This window comes from Myotis myotis, unplaced genomic scaffold, assembly GCF_014108235.1.
Source record: "Myotis myotis isolate mMyoMyo1 unplaced genomic scaffold, mMyoMyo1.p scaffold_m19_p_9, whole genome shotgun sequence".
NCBI classification, from domain to species: Eukaryota; Metazoa; Chordata; class Mammalia; order Chiroptera; family Vespertilionidae; genus Myotis; species Myotis myotis.
This window is the reverse complement of record NW_023416401.1, coordinates 237,498-254,153: the sequence shown is the minus strand read 5'-3', so window position 1 is coordinate 254,153 and position 16,656 is coordinate 237,498. Positions and strand designations below refer to the sequence as shown.

Sequence of the window (16,656 nt, the reverse complement as noted above, 5' to 3'; positions counted from 1 at the left end):
CAGCGCCGCCTCCACTGAGACACGTGGCCACAGCCCGCAGTGCGGCTGAGCAGTGTCCCCAGTTCTGGTCCAGCAACAGGCCTCTGCCGCCCCCTCACTTCCATCCGTCCTGAGGATGCTCGTTGGCTGCCATGACGACTCATGGTTGAAAGAACAGGACTGATTTGCTTGATTGATAACAGGGATGGGGAATGTCGGGCACGAGGGCCGTATGAGGCCCATGCAGTCATTTGGTCTGGCTCTGCCAAGGCATTAGGGGCAAGTTAATCGTTTGACCAAGCTGACCAGCATGGCTCAGTGGTTGAGCATCAACCTATGAACCAGGAGATCACAGTTAACTCCCAGTCAGGGCACATGCCTGGCTTGTGGGCTTGATCCCTAGTAGATTGATGTTTCTCTCTCTCCCTCTCCCTCCCGCTCCGAAATAAAAATATACATTTAAATGCTAATTTTTAAGTTGATAATTTTGTATGGCCCACAAATGATGTTACAAATATCCAAATGGCCCTTGGCAGAGAAAGGTTCCCGACCCAATTTATAGCTTTGTACCCAAGTGGAAGCATTGAAGTAGATGGAGAAACCTCCTAAAGAAATGACACAGCTTTCTCCTTCCCAGGACCATCCGTCAATAAAGCCAAAAGCCTGGCCACGCAACAGCGACACAGAGGCACAGAGAGAGAGCAGCTCAATTTCTAGCCCCTCACGGGGCCTGGGGACTTGGAACTGTGTCTGCGGGTCGGTCAGTTCCCTGGTGGAAGGAGCTGCGTTGTCGGGTTAAGCTGAACACTGGACGTCACCAGACTCAGGCGATGGATCTGACAGCAGCCGCTCTGGCCACGCGCCTGTCCACTCGGGAATGTGTTACTAACCCTGGAGGCAGCCCTGGATGCGTCTCCAGTTCTCCCGGCATGAAACCCGACTCTCAGCGAGGGAAGGTTGACACTGGATGCTGTGGAGGCGCTCTGCTCCCTGGCCGTCCTGAAGGCCAATCAGTGCAATGCTGCTCCTTTTTGAGGAGTGAGCCACCACATAAACTCCACCGCATTTTTAGTAACATTTGAGGATGTTGCAGGTACTTTATTATAGTATTTTGTAGTTTAAAGAGCTTTATTAATGCAATAAATTAACTTTATACATATTTTTATATATAAAAACGAGCGTGTGATTTCAGAGCGTCGTAGGCCTCATGAGAGCATGGTCTCCAAAAACCTGTTTGAAAAAAGCCACGTGTTCTTCGCAGTGTTCTCCTGGGGGCACAGAGGGAAGCAGGTGAGCACAGCCGCTCCCAGGTGCTGGGTCTAACTTCCTCTCTCCCATAAGCACCCTGTCCCTCAGCTTCTGGACTGTCCTTTCCATTTTTATAGCTCACGCCTTTGCAAACCTGGTCAGGGACCTCACAGCCCCCAGCAACCCGCGGTGGGGGCTAACCTGTCGTGGTCCCAGTGCCCTGACTCCGAGCGAGGCAGAGCTGGGAGACCTGAAATAAAGTTGCCTGTTCCTCCCCACCCTTGGATCTCATGCCTTTGGACCTCAGATGACTTGCCCATGTTTCCTGCCTGACCCAGAAACATTAATAAGCCTCAGGCCCCTTTAAACCCTCAGGCACAGGTTCCTGTCCAAGAGCACCTGTCAGACCTGAGCTGGCTCAGACCCTGAATCGGCCTGCATATGCTTCTCCCCAAACACTTCAAGTTCCAGATCAGTTAGGTCCGTGGGCACACGGAGTTCACTCCACTATGAATGACGGGCTGAGGGCGAGACTGGCTGTTGTGACTGTTTAACACCGAACTCAGGAGTTCTAACCGAGGGCTCCTGGCCCACCCGCTGCCGGGGTCGTCCTGCCAGGAGCCTGCAGCTGCCCAGGCCGACTCACGGCTGCGCCTTCTCACCTGGGGTGAAACTGGGGTTCCCCCGTAAGCGCTGGTTCCGCTGCTCGAAGAAGCGGAAGATGGTGTAGAAGAGCATGCGGTCTTCGGTCTGCTTCGCAGCATCCAGGAACTTGCGTGCAGAGACGCTGTCGTGGCCCCCCACGCCCCGGAGGAACCGCAAGGCGGCCAGCACCTGGTGCTTGGACAGCAGGACTTCCACGATCTCATCGTTCGCGGTGGAGAGGCGCTGGAGAGAAGCCCAAGTGAGTGCCAGCACAGCAGACGCGTACGCCCCAGAAACATGAACGCACCTTACCTTCAACATATCCAGCGACAGCTGGTGAGCAGGAGGGTAGAAGCTCTCCAGGGATAACAGCAGACACGCCTGAAAGACAGGTTTCCGGCCAATTCAGCACAAGGTGCTGGACGCTGTTAACGACAGAGTAACCCTGGCGGCACCCACCAGAGGCTTGGAGTCGCTGAGCACGTGGTACTGCAGGAGCTGGTGCAGCGTGTAGAACAGGTTGTGCTGGACCAGCGTCTTGATGACGAGCTCGTGCAGGTAGTGCTACGGCAGACAAGGGGACAGGGCTTAGGTGTGGCGGGGCTGCAGCGGCTCTGATGAGCTCCCATCATTAGAAGGGGCCCATGTGCAGGGGAAGAGCCCAGCCTCTTATGACTGGGCTCATCCTAACGCAGCACCACGTGGCGGGTCAGGAAATGGCTCGGACGCCGGGTCAGGACAGCAGCCCTTAGCACATAGACGGCATCGTACTCAGGAGAGGGACAGTGCTGCTGCCTTAGAGATCCCTGCTCCTCTGACCTGGACCCCATGCTGCCCGGAGGTACCTGCACTGGAACCTGGAACTGGTTGAGCGAGCGAATGTACTCCATCAGCACGGCGATCACAAACTTGGGGGGCGTCTCCTGGGAGAAAGCAAAGGTGGTCTGAGGAGCTGCAGGAGCTCCCACGGAATTCTTCCTTTATTCCTGCCCGTTTGCCCTATTAACTGGCCCAGGGCCGTGCGGCTGGTTTTGCACAAACCCCCTCAGATCCTCCCTCATCAAGAACATGTTTAGTCCTGAGTGTTAGAGGCCAAACTGCCAGCATAGGTCCTCCCCAGAATAACCAGCTATTCTGAGTCCTAGTTTCCCTCAAGTCCCTTCCAAGGATCTGTTCTGAGAGCCTTTGTCCAGAGCAGCTGACGGCAGTCACTCACCTTCTTCTCCGTCAGTGCCGACAGCACGTGGGTGTACATGTCGGACTGGTCGATCACGGCCTGGGTCCGCACCGGCCTGCGGAGGAGCGGGCTGCACCGGCTCTGCCCAGCTTCCGCCGCCTACGCAACACATTACAGGTGTCACCGTCACCACCTCCAGGTAACGGGCGTTTGCAGTTAATCCAAAAAAGACGGAACTCCTAGATGCTGCGAGCCTCAAGCCTGAGCAGGGGTGACACAGGTCACAACTTGGACGGAGCTACTTCCTGTGCTCTCTGGGCAGAGTCTACTCTAGAAACAAGTCGGCTGGTCATCTTGACAAAACCCACGTTCACGGTGGACGGAGCTAGCAGCACAAGCATCGTCTTCTCTAAGGGACGGCACCCTGTTTTCAACCTCTTACTGACTCCCTAATTCTCTCCATCACAGTCGACCTGGCCCCTGTTATCTAATAAGAATGAAATGGCACCTGTGCTTCATGAGGCCTTAATCTTAAAGGACACGCTGTGTAATGAGTCTATGCCTAGACTTTGAACAAGTAAGGCTCCCCAGCTCCTGCTGCCTCGGAAAGCTCCGAGACCGACTCCATTGCCTAACTCCGGAGAGGAAGGGAAAGGGAGAGAGAGAAACATCAACGATGAGAGAGAATCACTGATCAATGCCTCCTGTTGCACCCTACTGGGGACTAAGCCCACAACCAGGGCATGTGCCTTTGACCGGAATTGAACCCTGGGCCCTCAGTCCACAGGCTGATGCTCTATCCGCTGAGCCAAACCTGTGAGGGCGTCTCTTAACTTCTAAAGCCCAAGACCAGTGCCGACCCTGAGGCAGGAGCTGGGCGGTGCCCGAGAGCCCGCAGTGCTCAGCAGCGCCAGGCACTGCAGGGCTGCAGACGGACCACACTCCACCAGCCAGCGCTTAGGAAGCCAAGAGCCACAGAGCAGGATGCACAGAAACTGCCACCAGACAGCCGACACCCACAGAGCAGCAGGACCGAGAGAAGGAGCGAGACGAGCTCAGCCTCCCCGCCTGGCGGAACCGTGTCTGACGGGCAGACCCACAGCTCCGAGCCCTGGCCACTGCAGTGCCTGCCATCCTGTTGTCCTGGAGTCACTGGGGGCGGGGGGGCGCGTGCTGGCCTTTCTGTTACTGCTTAGAACCTTCCATTTTCAGCTTGAGGACTAACGAGGTCCTTTAAGTGAAATCACTCATCGCACTTATCCTAACCCCTTTTCTTTCTGGCTTCAGAAGACAGGGTGCACTAACGTTATGTAGGAGAGGGAAAAAAACATGGCAAACGATTCTACTTTTAATTAACTAAGATTAGGCTCTGGCTTGGTAGAAACATGTATAAAAAAGTTATGCCAAGACGAAACCAAGTTTATTTATAAAATAGAAGACCAATGCCCTGACTGGTTTGGCTCAGTGCATAGAGCGTCAGCCTGCAGACTGAAGGGTCCCGGGTTCGATTCCGGTCAAGGGCATGTACCTCGGTTGTGGGCACATCCCCAGTAATGGGGTGTGCAGGAGGCAGCTGATCAATGTTTCTCTCTCATCGATGTTTCTAACTCTCTATACCTCTCCCTTCCTCTCTGTAAAAAAATCAATAAAATATATTTTTTAAAAATTAGAAGACCAAGGATCTATCTACATCTAAGATCCAACAGATTACCACAGAAGAGGGGGAGGCGTTGAGGGAGATGGAGCCTCCCGCCAACGGGATGCCGGATGCCGAGTGTACTGCCATTTCTGCCCCAAAGTCACAACTACCAGGTGGGGGCGGAGGAGCCTCCAGCACAGCGCCCGTCACTCACCACCGCGTAGCTCTGCTCGGCGTCCAGGTACCTCTTGTACTCCTGGTTGAGCTTGTCGAAGACAGTGGCTACCACGGGCAGGGCCGCTCTGTCTGACCCACTCAGCACTGGGAAGAATCAGTGTGCACAGGTCAGCCAGCTCCGCCTGCAGCGCATGCTGCCAGGGCAGAACTCCCCCCAGGCCAGCAGCACACACGTGCCTTAAGGGCACCCAGAGGAGCGTCCGGCGTGGAGACCTGAAGCCTGGAGCTCACAGGCCCTTTCTGGCTCCTGGAGAGAGTAGCTGTGACTGTATCAGTGAGATTCTCAACATAGAAGTTAGGGAGAAAGAGACTTGGATTCTGAACAATGTTTGCTTTAAAAGGAGGGCGGGAGCCCGGGCCCCCACGTGCGCCCAGGCTCAGACTCGCTTTCACCTGGAACCATCCGGTTTACTATGTGGTCTTTCTACCCAAGTTCCCATACGGCATCCATCTACTGATTTCAGAGAGGGAGGGAGAGACAGAAATATCACTGACTGGGAGGCAGCCCCGACAGGGAGTCCAACTGTGACCTCCTGGCTCATAGGTCGACGCTCAACCACTGAGCCACACCAGCCAGGCACAAGTCCTTTTTCTATTTAGCAGCCTTTCCGGGGGTGTAAGTCACCCACCCTTCAAGTGAAGAGTGGGCCACAGGCTGCAGACAGGCCTGGGAAGGTGGGGCAGCACAGGCTGGACTCGGACGACAGGAAGGAGCCCCCCTTACTCTGGGAGCAGACGGCCAGGATGACCATCTTGCACTCCTTTCTCTGGAGGAGAAAGTCCATCAGGCGTCCTTTGTCTGGCAGGAGGTTGACGATGGGCTGCAGCTTCACCTGCAGGTTCCAGAGGTAACCTGGGTTCGAGAGGCAGCGATGTCATCGTATGACGCGAACCAGAACAAAAACCCAAAAGTACTGCACAGCAGTCGATGGCTTTTTCTCACAAACCGAAGCCCAGTCTAGGACATGCAGGACATGCTGACAACAGGACTGACAGCCAAACTACTGCGTGCCCGGGAGACACCTGGCAACCACGAACCCTCTATGTTCAAGCTGCATCTCCCCAAATACAGGGCAACAGGCACTCTCCCCTCTGACCCACCTTGGCTTGCGCTGATGATGATGTCCGGCTGAAAGACGATCCAGGACGAGGAGTCTGCAGGCTATAGGAAATTCTAGCCCCGAAGTGATGGAAACAAAAGGCAAACCCGCTCTGATTAAACTCGCCCCTACCCGTTGGCTGAGGCTACGCCAAGTGCCCATCCCTCCTGGTAGGAAACCTCCCCATTTCGGTCCCTGAAACGTCATTCCCTCTCAGACAGGAGGGTAGCGGGAGGAGCTCCCTGCACAGCGCCAGCGCCTGTCAAGGATACAGAGCTTACACGGGACCGGAGACTGGCTGGTCACAGGAGCGGGACCTACACATGGAGAAAATGTAAGTGTGCGGCCAACACATCCTCGACATGTACCACTTCTAAAAGCCTGCAGCAACTGTAGTGACGCGAAGAGGAAGTGGAGGTCGAGAACAAGCCCAGAAAACGTCTTCACGAAAGCAAACAGATCTGGGACTCTCTGCACAGGCTCGTCACTGCACCCTAACGTGGCCCCCACCGACATGGTGACTCCCTTTACCTGCCACGGGGATCTGATAGGGCTGAATGGATCGAGCAGGAAGCACGGGGTGATGGAAGGTAACGGTGCCATCAAACTCTCCCCGTAACTTGATGTCAAATATTACTGATGTCTGAAGTGCAGAAAAAGAACAGACTGTAATGCCCAGACAGACCACAGCGGTTAACCCTTTCATGACCTCCTATCTTGCTATTTCAGATTCATTTAAAGAGCCTGTGTTTAGCCCGGGAGGCGTGGCTCAGTGGCTTGCCCACCTATGAACCAGGAGGTTGAGGTTCAATTCCTGGTCAGGGCACAGGCCCAGGTTGTGGCCTTGATCCCCAATGTGGGGAGTGCAGGAGGCAGCCAATCGATGTTTCTCTCATCACTGATGTTTCTCTCTCCTCTCCCTCCCTTCCTCTCTGAAGTCAATAAAAAATATATATATTTTACAAAGTCTGTGTTTGCATCCCATCCCTAGTTCTTCTCCCAGGAAGAATGTGCTCTGACATTACCACTGTCCTTCCCATTTCCATCTCCCTCACAGAGAGTCCTGACAGGGCTGACAAGCTCCCGCTAAGGGGCATTAGAAGATCTTTCAGTCCCAACTCATTAGAGCCACGGTGGCACCTCCAGGAGGCCTGGGAGACGCCCGCTAGTGGCACAGAAAGAGCAGGACCCATCCCACCTCTTTTTCTTGGGCCACACGGCCTCAAACCATGCTCATCCCTGCTCACAAAGGACCTACAGGGAGACACGTAGCAGAGGGTCTGCAGTGAACACAGCTGAGACAGTTGTTCCAAAGTCACTCTCCTCATGTGCTATTTTCTGAAAGAGTTTTTAATTATTCTTAATGACACGGAATCACTGTTTCTTCTAAACTACCTAAAAACCTTTAGCATAGAAAGCACTTTCTCGTCTGTGTTAAGAAGGCTTTGTTCATTTTCACAACTCTTTTGAGCACCCCAACGCGTACCACGCAGCCCTGACCCCATGGCTCCCACCTCCGTGTCCTGATGGTGCACGACCACCAGGTTGTCCACCACGTTCAGGGCGAACTTCCCCGTGCGGCCCAACTTCAGGATGTGCGTCTTCTTACAGGCGCCTTCTCTGTGGGAACAGAGAGGTCACAAGGGGTCGACAAGCTTCAACTCCCACGTCCCCTGGGAGAGGAGCAGCCGAGCGCGTACCGGGGCAGATGATACAGCACCACCTCGGCTCCCGCGCTGCTGGAGGCCCGCGAGTGGTGCCGCAGGAAGAGGACGTACAGCTGCCCGTAGCTGTGAGAGAACAGACGCAGTCACGTGTGCTGTGAGAAGCCCTCCATCCTCAGTGCTGAGTCTGCGGCTCTCGTCCAGTAAACCATGGAACAGCGCTTCATGGAATACTTTGCGGCCAACAGCACGCTTGCACTCGTCAAAAACGAAGCGGCTATTACAAAGTGAAGGGGGAGGGGTGTGAATCGGCCCAATGTTCTCATTTTATCCGATTAGATGGCAAAAGGACTTTCCTCAGACCACGAAGCCAACAAAATCTAAAACGCAGGCCAAGAAGACGGCATTCGTAAGCTCTGTGGTCACAGGCCCCGGCACTAACAGGGAAGGGAAGTCCTTGTTGGTCCATGGCCACCTGAGTATTTGTAACGCACTGCTAGTAGCTGCATCACTAAAAGCAATTACAAAAGGAAGTCTCTCAGGAGACAAACGTACATGGTTGCCATGGCAATGTCTCTCTCAGAAAGGCTCAGTTTAGTGGACTTGGGCGCCGCTGGTAACTCAATCTCAAACTTGGGCAGCTTTGTCATGGTGCCAGCCTGTGGGGAAAGAAAGTGTTAGGAAGTGTGTTGACCCTTGATGTTTTGTGTTCCCTACCTACCGTCACCGAGGGCACAGAATGCACTCCCGGTCTGTCCCCCAGAATGAGCCAGCCCTGGAGGGGGGAAGACACAGGCGCCGCAAGTGGTCGGATGAGGCACGGTCAGTGTTGGAGTACTTGCCCTTGAAGTACTGCAGGGGGCACTCAGGGTCGGGGGTACCGCTGTAGAGGCTGCTCTCACCCGGAAGTGGAAGGGCTGCAGCACGCTGCCCAGGACGGTGGTGGAGAGCAGGATGACGGAGCTCTCGGGGCAGTGCAGGTACCAGTTCACGTTCAGGCTCTGGCTCTTCAGGAGCTTCAGGCTCCGCTTCTCCGGCAACACCTGAGGCGAGTGCGAGACAGCCTTCATTAAAGAGCAGCCAAGTGTCAGCAGACTGTAAGTTAAAAAGTAATAAAAACAGTAACTTAAATCGAAAAGTACTATTTTTAGCTACGACAGCTTCCAGGCATGGATCGGTGTGCTTCGTGCTGTACAGACCCCGGCTCACTGACTGCCCACAACCCTGAGGGGAAGTGAGCTCAGCCACACAGTCACGGTCTGGGCAGCCACTCCCCTGCACGACCCAGCGCCGAGCCTCACCTGCTCAGGCACCAGCCACCAGAGCCAGCAGCAGCGACCTTCCCTCACCGTGGAAACGAGCAAACGGACCCCAGCCGGGCGCCCATCAGCCACCCGCCTGCAGCATCGGCTGAACGCCATGCCCCCCATGTCGGGGAGTGGCGCCCTTTTTCTAACAGGTGTGTTCTAGAGACTATAGGGAACTGTTACTTTCCATATACTCTATCTCAGTAATGTTTGAACATTTCATAAAAAGCATTGTTACTTATAATTAGAAAAAAGCCCAGTCAACAGATTAACGTTCTGGAATCTCAAACGGTCTATTTAGTGCTGAATTCACAAACCGCCAAGCTGCTCCTGCAGACCTTCCTCCAGCAGCAGTGACGCACAGATACCTGGTAAAACTCGATTCCCTGGTCTGTGATGAAGACGATCTCCGTGGAACTGGTCCAGCAGAACCCTAGTATGCTGGCATTCTTGGTCTGAAAAGAAAACGCAGAATGCCCTGTATTGCTCTTTAACGAAAGCTACTGTAACAAATCGAACCTTCTTTTCAATACAGTGACCCCGGATTTTCACCTGGAACACCCACAGGTGCCCGAGTCAGCAGATCAGCAGGAGAAGCAGCAAGGTAACCAACCAGCCCTCAGTGCTCAGCTCCTCCCGTTAGGACCAGAGGACAGCTGACCTCTCTTGGTCACACAGCTTGTAAAAGTATAAAGGCCTAGAGGTTCTCACTGAGTGTTGACCCAGGTGGGGTTGCAGCTGGAGCCACAGCCCGACTCCCTTGGTGAACCAGGGCCCGGGCCGGAGGGCAGGCAGCCTAGGCCTGCACATGGCTGCTGGGGGGGCGGTGGGGGGGGGGAACCTGTGAAGGGGCAGCTACTTGGCGATGTTTCTTTCCTCGTTGAGGAGCCTACCCTCACCTCCATTAGCAAACACACTACAGAGATGCCGAGAGCCACCCCTTCCACTGGCAACTCCTGCCAGTCTCCAGGGCCACCCTGCCATCTGAGCTGCGCCTGCTGCAGCCTCATTTACACCCAGCAAGTCTGATGAACATGGGCCAGAATCTACACCAAAGAGAAGAAAGGGGGCATGACAAGGTCAGACCGAGGAAGAAAACATCACCAATAAAGGGAAAACCTCCTCTTCTGCAAACCTCCAAAGAGGCGGCTCAGGTCTGTCGCCCAGAGAGGGCGGGGCAGCAGGAGTAGTGCCACCCACCACCCAGGTCATCCTCCATCTCTGTCTTCAGATGAAGAAACAGGCTCACAGCTTGTCCAGGTCATGGAGCCCACAGGCAGCACCTCTCAGCACAAGCACTTCCCCTCCCGCCTGCACTCAGCTACCAGCCCCCCAGCCGAACACAGACCAGAGGGGAAAGGACGTGGCCCGTACCTTGCACTCTTGAGTGTATTCTAACTGAGAACTATCCGGGATAAAATTAGAAAACTCCTAGAAAGAAAACACAAGGATAAATTTGGATCAGGCAGCAACCTACTTTAGTACACAACAGACAAAAGAAAAAGATAAATACATTTAAAAAGTGATTAGAAAAAAACCAAAAAAACCCAAAGACAGGAAAAATAAAAAGACTAATTTCAACAATCTGCCTCAACAGCAGCTGGCTAACAATTCAATTTTTTTAAAAAGTGAATCCAAATATTCAGTGAGGGTTTAGAAACTGATTTTGAAAATTAATCCAGATCGCTGATTTCAGAGAACTGTGCTGCTGCACACTGCACAAGAGGCATTCCAAACATTTTAGCGACTAATACCGACGGAAGGAATGAGGGGCTGCCTCTCTGTCAACAGTTTTTTCTCTCCTTTGCAAATGTGATGATGAATATTTATAAGGGCCAAATGCCAGCAGACTGCTCCAACTGTGAATACGTTCCCATTAGATCAAGCATTCAAAGAGAAGTGACTTAATGGAGTTACTCCAGTTTACAGGGTAATTCACAAAGCAGCCAAAATTATACCTCGCACAATCTATGCTAGCTATTAATCCATACAAAAGATGCCTGAGGTTCAAATTAGTTTTTTAAATCAAAATGGACAAACTAAGATCACCAGTATTTATCCATTCACATCTTTCTTCAAGAACTCCAAAGGCTGATACAGGAGTGCTCCATAGTTACAGCTTTCATGGCTTTAAAATAACAAGCGGCTCCTTTAACACTGGAAGTCTGCAATTCATTCTCTTCCAAATACACTTCTAAAATGCTTTCTTTGTGCCATATTTAGAGGGATGTCTTACCACAGCCTTTGAGGTCCTCTGGACAGCTAGTATCTTGTTTTCTAAGGAAAACTTAATGCATTTCACTTCTCCTTTGTCTTCCATTCTGTAAGGAGAAAGAGTATGTTAAGAGTTCCATTTAAGGGACATCACCCAGAACCACAGGAACGCTGGCTGAGTGGAAGTCCTACAACTAGGAGGAAAGAGAAACGCATATGGACACTCAGAGGAGGCGCAGTGCTGAAGTCAAATTCTGAGGTGCGGAGTGCGCGGAGCGGGCTGGCGGCGGAGGGCGCGGTTGGCGTTTCCAATCGGGAGGGAGTCGCAGACTCTTGAGCTCCAGATCCGGGCGAGTCTTTAGGAACCCAGACTCAAACGGGAGAAACGGGACTGTCTGGCTTCAGTCAGAGCGAGTGCAGCTTTCTCTGAGCTTTGCAGCGGGTGCTGGGACTCAGAGAGGCAGAGCCCCTGGGGACAGGACTGAGAGCCGCCATAACTTCTCCGGCCCACCCTGTTGATCCTGTGCGACCCGCCCCGCCCAAGCCCTGCACAGAGGCATTTGCCGGATAGCCTCAGGCAAAGGCTAGATTAGCACCTCCCTAGAGGACAGAAGTTCTCTCACAGCTGACACAGCTGATTCTCATAGCCACTTGGCCTGGAGGTCAAACCCTCCCTGGAATTAGCTACAACAATCAAGGTTTAACTATAAGACTGCGCACAAAGACCACTAGGGGGTGCACCAAGGAAGCATAACAAAATGCAGAGACAAAGAAACAGGACAAAATTGTCAATCGCCGATAAACTTAATGAGATCTACAAGAAAACTAATGAGACCCTCGATCTTAAATTGGGGAACCAACTAGAAATTAAGCATACACGGACTGAAATAACGAATATTATACAGACTCCCGACAGCAGACCAGAGGAGCGCAAGAATCAAGTCAATGATTTGAAATGCGAGGAAGCAAAAAACACCCAACCGGAAAAGCAGAATGAAAAAAGAATCCAAAAATGCGAGGATAGTGTAAGGAGCCTCTGGGACAGCTTCAAGCGTACCAACATCAGAATTATAGGGGTGCCAGAAGAGAGAGAGCAAGATATTGAAAACCTATTTGAAGAAATAATGACAGAAAACTTCCCCCACCTGGTGAAAGAAATGGACTTACAGGTCCAAGAAGCGCGGAGAACCCCAAACAAAAGGAATCCAAAGAGGACCACACCAAGACACATCATAATTAAAATGCCAAGAGCAAAAGATAAAGAGAGAATCTTAAAAACAGCAAGAGAAAGAAACTCAGTTACCTACAAGGGAATACCCATACGACTGTCAGCTGATTTCTCAACAGAAACTTTGCAGGCCAGAAGGGAGTGGCAAGAAATATTCAAAGTGATGAATACCAAGAACCTACAACCAAGATTACTTTATCCAGCAAAGCTATCATTCAGAATTGAAGGTCAGATAAAGAGCTTCACAGATAAGGAAAAGCTAAAGGAGTTCATCACCACCAAACCAGGATTATATGAAATGCTGAAAGGTATCCTTTAAGAAGAGGAAGAGGAAGAAAAAGGTAAAGATACAAATTATGAACAACAAATATGCATCTATCAACAAGTGAATCTAAGAATCAAGTGAATAAATAATCTGATGAACAGAATGAACTGGTGATTATAATAGAATCAGGGACATAGAAAGGGAATGGACTGACCATTCTTGGGGGGGAAAGGGGTGTGGGAGATGCGGGAAGAGACTGGACAAAAATCGTGCACCTATGGATGAGGACAGTGGGTGGGGAGTGAGGGCGGAGGGTGGGGCGGGAACTGGGAGGAGGGGAGTTATGGGGAAAAAAAAGAGGAACAAATGTAATAATCTGGACAATAAAGATTTAATTAAAAAAAAAGAAAAAAAAAAAAAAGAAATGTACTTTACTAAATTTGAAGGTGAGAAAAAAGCCTATCCCACTGAATAAAATATCAGTAAACACGAAAAAAAAAAAAAAAAAAAAAAAGAGTTCCATTTAATAACTGAACTCCAGGTTCTATCATTTGTGAGAAGAAAAGAAATTAAATATTCAGGAAGCAGCAAATCTTAGCTTAAAATTAAACTTATGTTTCTGATGCTATCAGTAGTACCTCTTTTCAGATGTTGCACTTCACTGTATAACGCTTCACAGACGTTGCAGTTTTACAAAGTGAAGGCAAGACCTCCACCAGCAAACACATTACAACCCACTGTATCTGAGCTCTATGGCGGTGGCCTGGAGGAGCTATTCCGATGCCCACAGGCACCTCCACAGATGACGGCCTACTCTCTCCAGCTGGGACAGCAAAGCTTCTGAACCAAGCGGTCCACCCACTCCCGGGGGCTCAAGCAGGCCCCGCCCAGAAGCCTCACAACCACCTCCAACAAAGGGAAATCTAGAGAGGCTGACGGAGGGTGTGGAAGCTCCGGTAGGGTGCTCATTCTCTTGATGGTGATGGTTTCACGGTGCACACATGTCAAAACTCATCAGTGACTGTTAAATATGTTCAGTTAATAGTTATACCACAGTAAGGCTAGTAACAAAAATACCATGTTTTTAAAAGAGGGTAAATTCAGTATCTTCCCCCTCAAACACTACTGGGCCCCCAAATCTGGGTCCTCATGGGCTCACTCTTATTTTGACGCCGAGGGCCTTTGCGATACCAGTCTCCACTGCCCTCAGTGTGGTCTGCACCACGCTGGCCCAGGCCCCGGCATCCTCTCCCCCCTGACGGACAGGCTCCCAACTAATCCAGTGTCAAGGCTATGACCAGCGTGGTCTTTCCAAACACTGACAGGGTCACCCACGCCCACCTCACCTCTTCAGGAACCAGATAAAGCCCTGATTCCACAGCGGAACAGGTAAGGTTCAAGCTGACCCTGCCAGTGGCCACACCTCTGCCTCCCCTTCCGCAGGGACACATGGGCCTCAGTCACAGACCTGGAGTCCCCGCCCCCTGCTCGCTCGCCCTTGCCCGTGGGGTTCTCTCCATCGGGAAGCCGCCTCCTCCCTTCCGCACCTAGAACCATCCCGTTCCAGCCCTCAACGCTTGCTGGAGGGCCGCCTCCCTCCCCTGAGGCCTTCCCCTCCTGCTCCATCAATGCTGCCTCTCCGGTGCCCACGCTCTTGGCACAGCACTTGCCCAGGAAGCGTGTGCCCTCACTCGTCTCCACACCTCGGCTCTGCGTTCTGCAGAAGGGCGCCCGGCGATCCAAAGCCTTCACATGCCTGATGCCTCGCACGGGCGCCGCCCGCGGTATTCATTTTCTACTTCAAAAAGGTGTCCTGTCGTACGGGCCGGCTAAAAAACTCCAAGCCCCCGAACCGAGGGCTCCAGTGCATTTTCTTCTGTGACCACGGGAGCACGGTGACCCGGCTCACAGGGCGTCACCACCGCGATCTGAATGAACGGAGCTGCTCTTCCTCGCGACCCGGCTCATAAGCTGGGCCCGCCGGTCGCCTTCAGCACAGTCCGAGCTGGTTTTCTTAACACACGTTTTTACCAAAAACCCTGACCAGGAGCCCCTCCACCTTCCAGACTCTGCAAAGACCGGAGGACGGCAGGTCCCCGTCAGGAAAGGACACGGCTGGGCAGCCAACAGCGCAAGGACCTGCGGCTTCAAGCGCCAGGAAGCGGGCGCCCTCCTGGGGAGGACCCGGTTCCCAATCAAGGGGAGCTCCTCCCTCCAGCACGTCGTGTCGCTGGGACAAGGTGTCCGCGTGCCCGGTCCTCTCCCTGCGGGCACAGGTGGGCACGCGCGGCTTCAGCGCTCTCACGGGAGGCAGAGGACATGTGAGCACCACCTCCCGAATGAGAAGCAGAACGCCATGTGCGCGCCGGCCTTACCCTGCACATGTTAATACTTTACCTGAAGGAGATGGGGTTCCGGTCATCCGGGCCTTTCACCACCACCCCCGTGGCTCCGCCAGATCGCACCGCGAACACCTGCGAGCGAAGAGAAGCAGCCTTAACGGCGAGGACACTGTCCCGGCCCACAGCGACCCCAGCCCTGGTGCCGCCGACCCGGCAGCGGCGCGCCCATCCCGGATGCCCGGTGCTCACGTGAATTTTAAGAAACGAGGGGAGACACCAAAACGGTTACCACCCCAAACGGCGCAGACGGCCCGGGCCCCCCGCGTTCTCATTCGGTCTGGGAGGCGCCGCATAAGCAGCCTGCTCTGCCCCCCCTGCTCCCCCCGAAATTCCCGGGATAACGGGGTTCTCAGCGCGGGACTCGCGGCCCAAGGGCGGGGGGAGCCCGGCCGCAGGAGGCTGGTCCCTGCTCCGACAGGAAGGCGCGGGCGGAGGCCCGGCTGGTCCCGGCACCCCGCCGGGCGCGCGGGCGGCCGTGGCCCCGGGTCCAGGCCGTGCTGGGAGGAGGGTGCGGGCCGGCTCCCACCTGTTTGTTGGCCTCGTCGAAGAAGACGCAGTTGACGGGGTTCGCCTTCTCGAAGTGCACCGGCCGCTCGCACAGCTCCAGGTAGTAGTCCTCCTCGCCCATGGCGGGCGGCGCCGGGGGGCCGGGGGGCGCGGGGGCGGCAGCCAGCGCGGGGCAGGGCGAGCGGCACCCAGGAGGGCACCGGGTCCGGCCGGGCGGCGGCGGGGCGATCCGGAGGCCGCTTCCGGGTGCCACGCCCCCACGCCCGCCCACGTGACCCTCGGCCCTGGCGTTTAAGCCGGCGACGGCCGCCCGACCCCAGTGGAGCCCTCCGCGCAAGAGGCTCCTCCCCCTTTCCGCGCGGGCGGGGTCCCAGGGCGGCTCCGGCGGCGATGGAGGCGGGGCCGCGGGACCGGAAGCCAGGGCCTTGCAGAGCGTGGCGGCACCGCCAATCCTAGCCAGGCTTTCCCCAGCATGGGCGGGGCCTGGCTCGCCCCTTTCCGGAAGGTTCGCGCAGGGCAGGCTGGGGCGGAGCTGCCCTGGGTCCCTGCGCCGAGGTCTCCTGAGCCGCCTCTGGGCGCTGAGGAGAGACATCCCTGTGCTCAGCACCGGTTACCCTGAGGAAACATTCGAACCTGCATCCGATTTTTGTGAGTTTATTTGAGCCAAACTGTTGACAGTTGCCTGGAAGCAGAATCTGAACGTCTGTCGCGGACAAAGGCGGTTTTCGCCCCGTTATCCATCCCATCCCAGGAGATGTAAGCGGGTCACTTGCGCCGCGGGTGCCGACCAGGCGGGGGGAGACGGTAGAAGGAGGACGACTCCGGGGCCGCCACCTCCGGTCGCCGAGGGCCCTCAGCTGAAGGCGGCGGCGGCGCAGCGAGGCTCCGTGGCCTTTGTCGGGAGCGTCCCCGGAAGCGGAGCGACCCTGCGGTCGCCGGACCGGAGGCGCCTGCGACAGAGACCGGCTCCGGGCGGCGGGGGTGGGGTTCCCGTTTCCTCAGAGGGACTGGAGGGGGCGCGGCACCGGCACCGGCGGCGTGTTG

The 16,656-nt window shown here is 54.4% G+C and overlaps 2 protein-coding genes across 12 annotated transcripts in view; one reads left to right on the top strand and one right to left on the bottom strand.

Moving 5' to 3' along the window:
* Window positions 1-1,138, top strand: part of NPC1 (NPC intracellular cholesterol transporter 1) — a 38,875-nt gene extending 37,737 nt beyond the window's left edge. For all 5 annotated transcript variants that reach the window (XM_036323170.1, XM_036323167.1, XM_036323169.1 and 2 more), the window contains one exon: window positions 617-1,138. In XM_036323170.1, coding sequence (XP_036179063.1) covers window positions 617-696 — 80 coding nt within the window. In that variant the 3' untranslated portion in view covers window positions 697-1,138. The remainder of the gene's footprint in view (window positions 1-616) is intronic.
* On the bottom strand, window positions 1,057-15,927 carry RMC1 (regulator of MON1-CCZ1). Of its 7 annotated transcripts, none has more exons than XM_036323176.1 (20): window positions 15,632-15,927; window positions 15,101-15,177; window positions 11,233-11,317; window positions 10,371-10,427; window positions 9,314-9,451; window positions 8,592-8,732; window positions 8,245-8,348; window positions 7,726-7,815; window positions 7,540-7,645; window positions 6,557-6,668; window positions 6,298-6,342; window positions 6,027-6,080; window positions 5,650-5,778; window positions 4,903-5,009; window positions 3,089-3,208; window positions 2,718-2,795; window positions 2,332-2,436; window positions 2,185-2,253; window positions 1,890-2,115; window positions 1,057-1,247 (listed from the first exon to the last, which is right to left on the bottom strand). In XM_036323176.1, exons 1-20 carry the CDS (start codon window positions 15,731-15,733, stop codon window positions 1,168-1,170), a joined length of 2,025 nt encoding a protein of 674 aa, XP_036179069.1. In that variant the 5' UTR covers window positions 15,734-15,927; the 3' UTR covers window positions 1,057-1,167. The 7 variants fall into 7 exon arrangements, with proteins under 7 accessions (XP_036179069.1, XP_036179070.1, XP_036179066.1 ...); XM_036323177.1 differs by having other exon boundaries at window positions 9,365-9,451; XM_036323173.1 differs by having other exon boundaries at window positions 1,890-2,253.
* Between the last annotated feature and the right edge of the window lie 729 nt (window positions 15,928-16,656).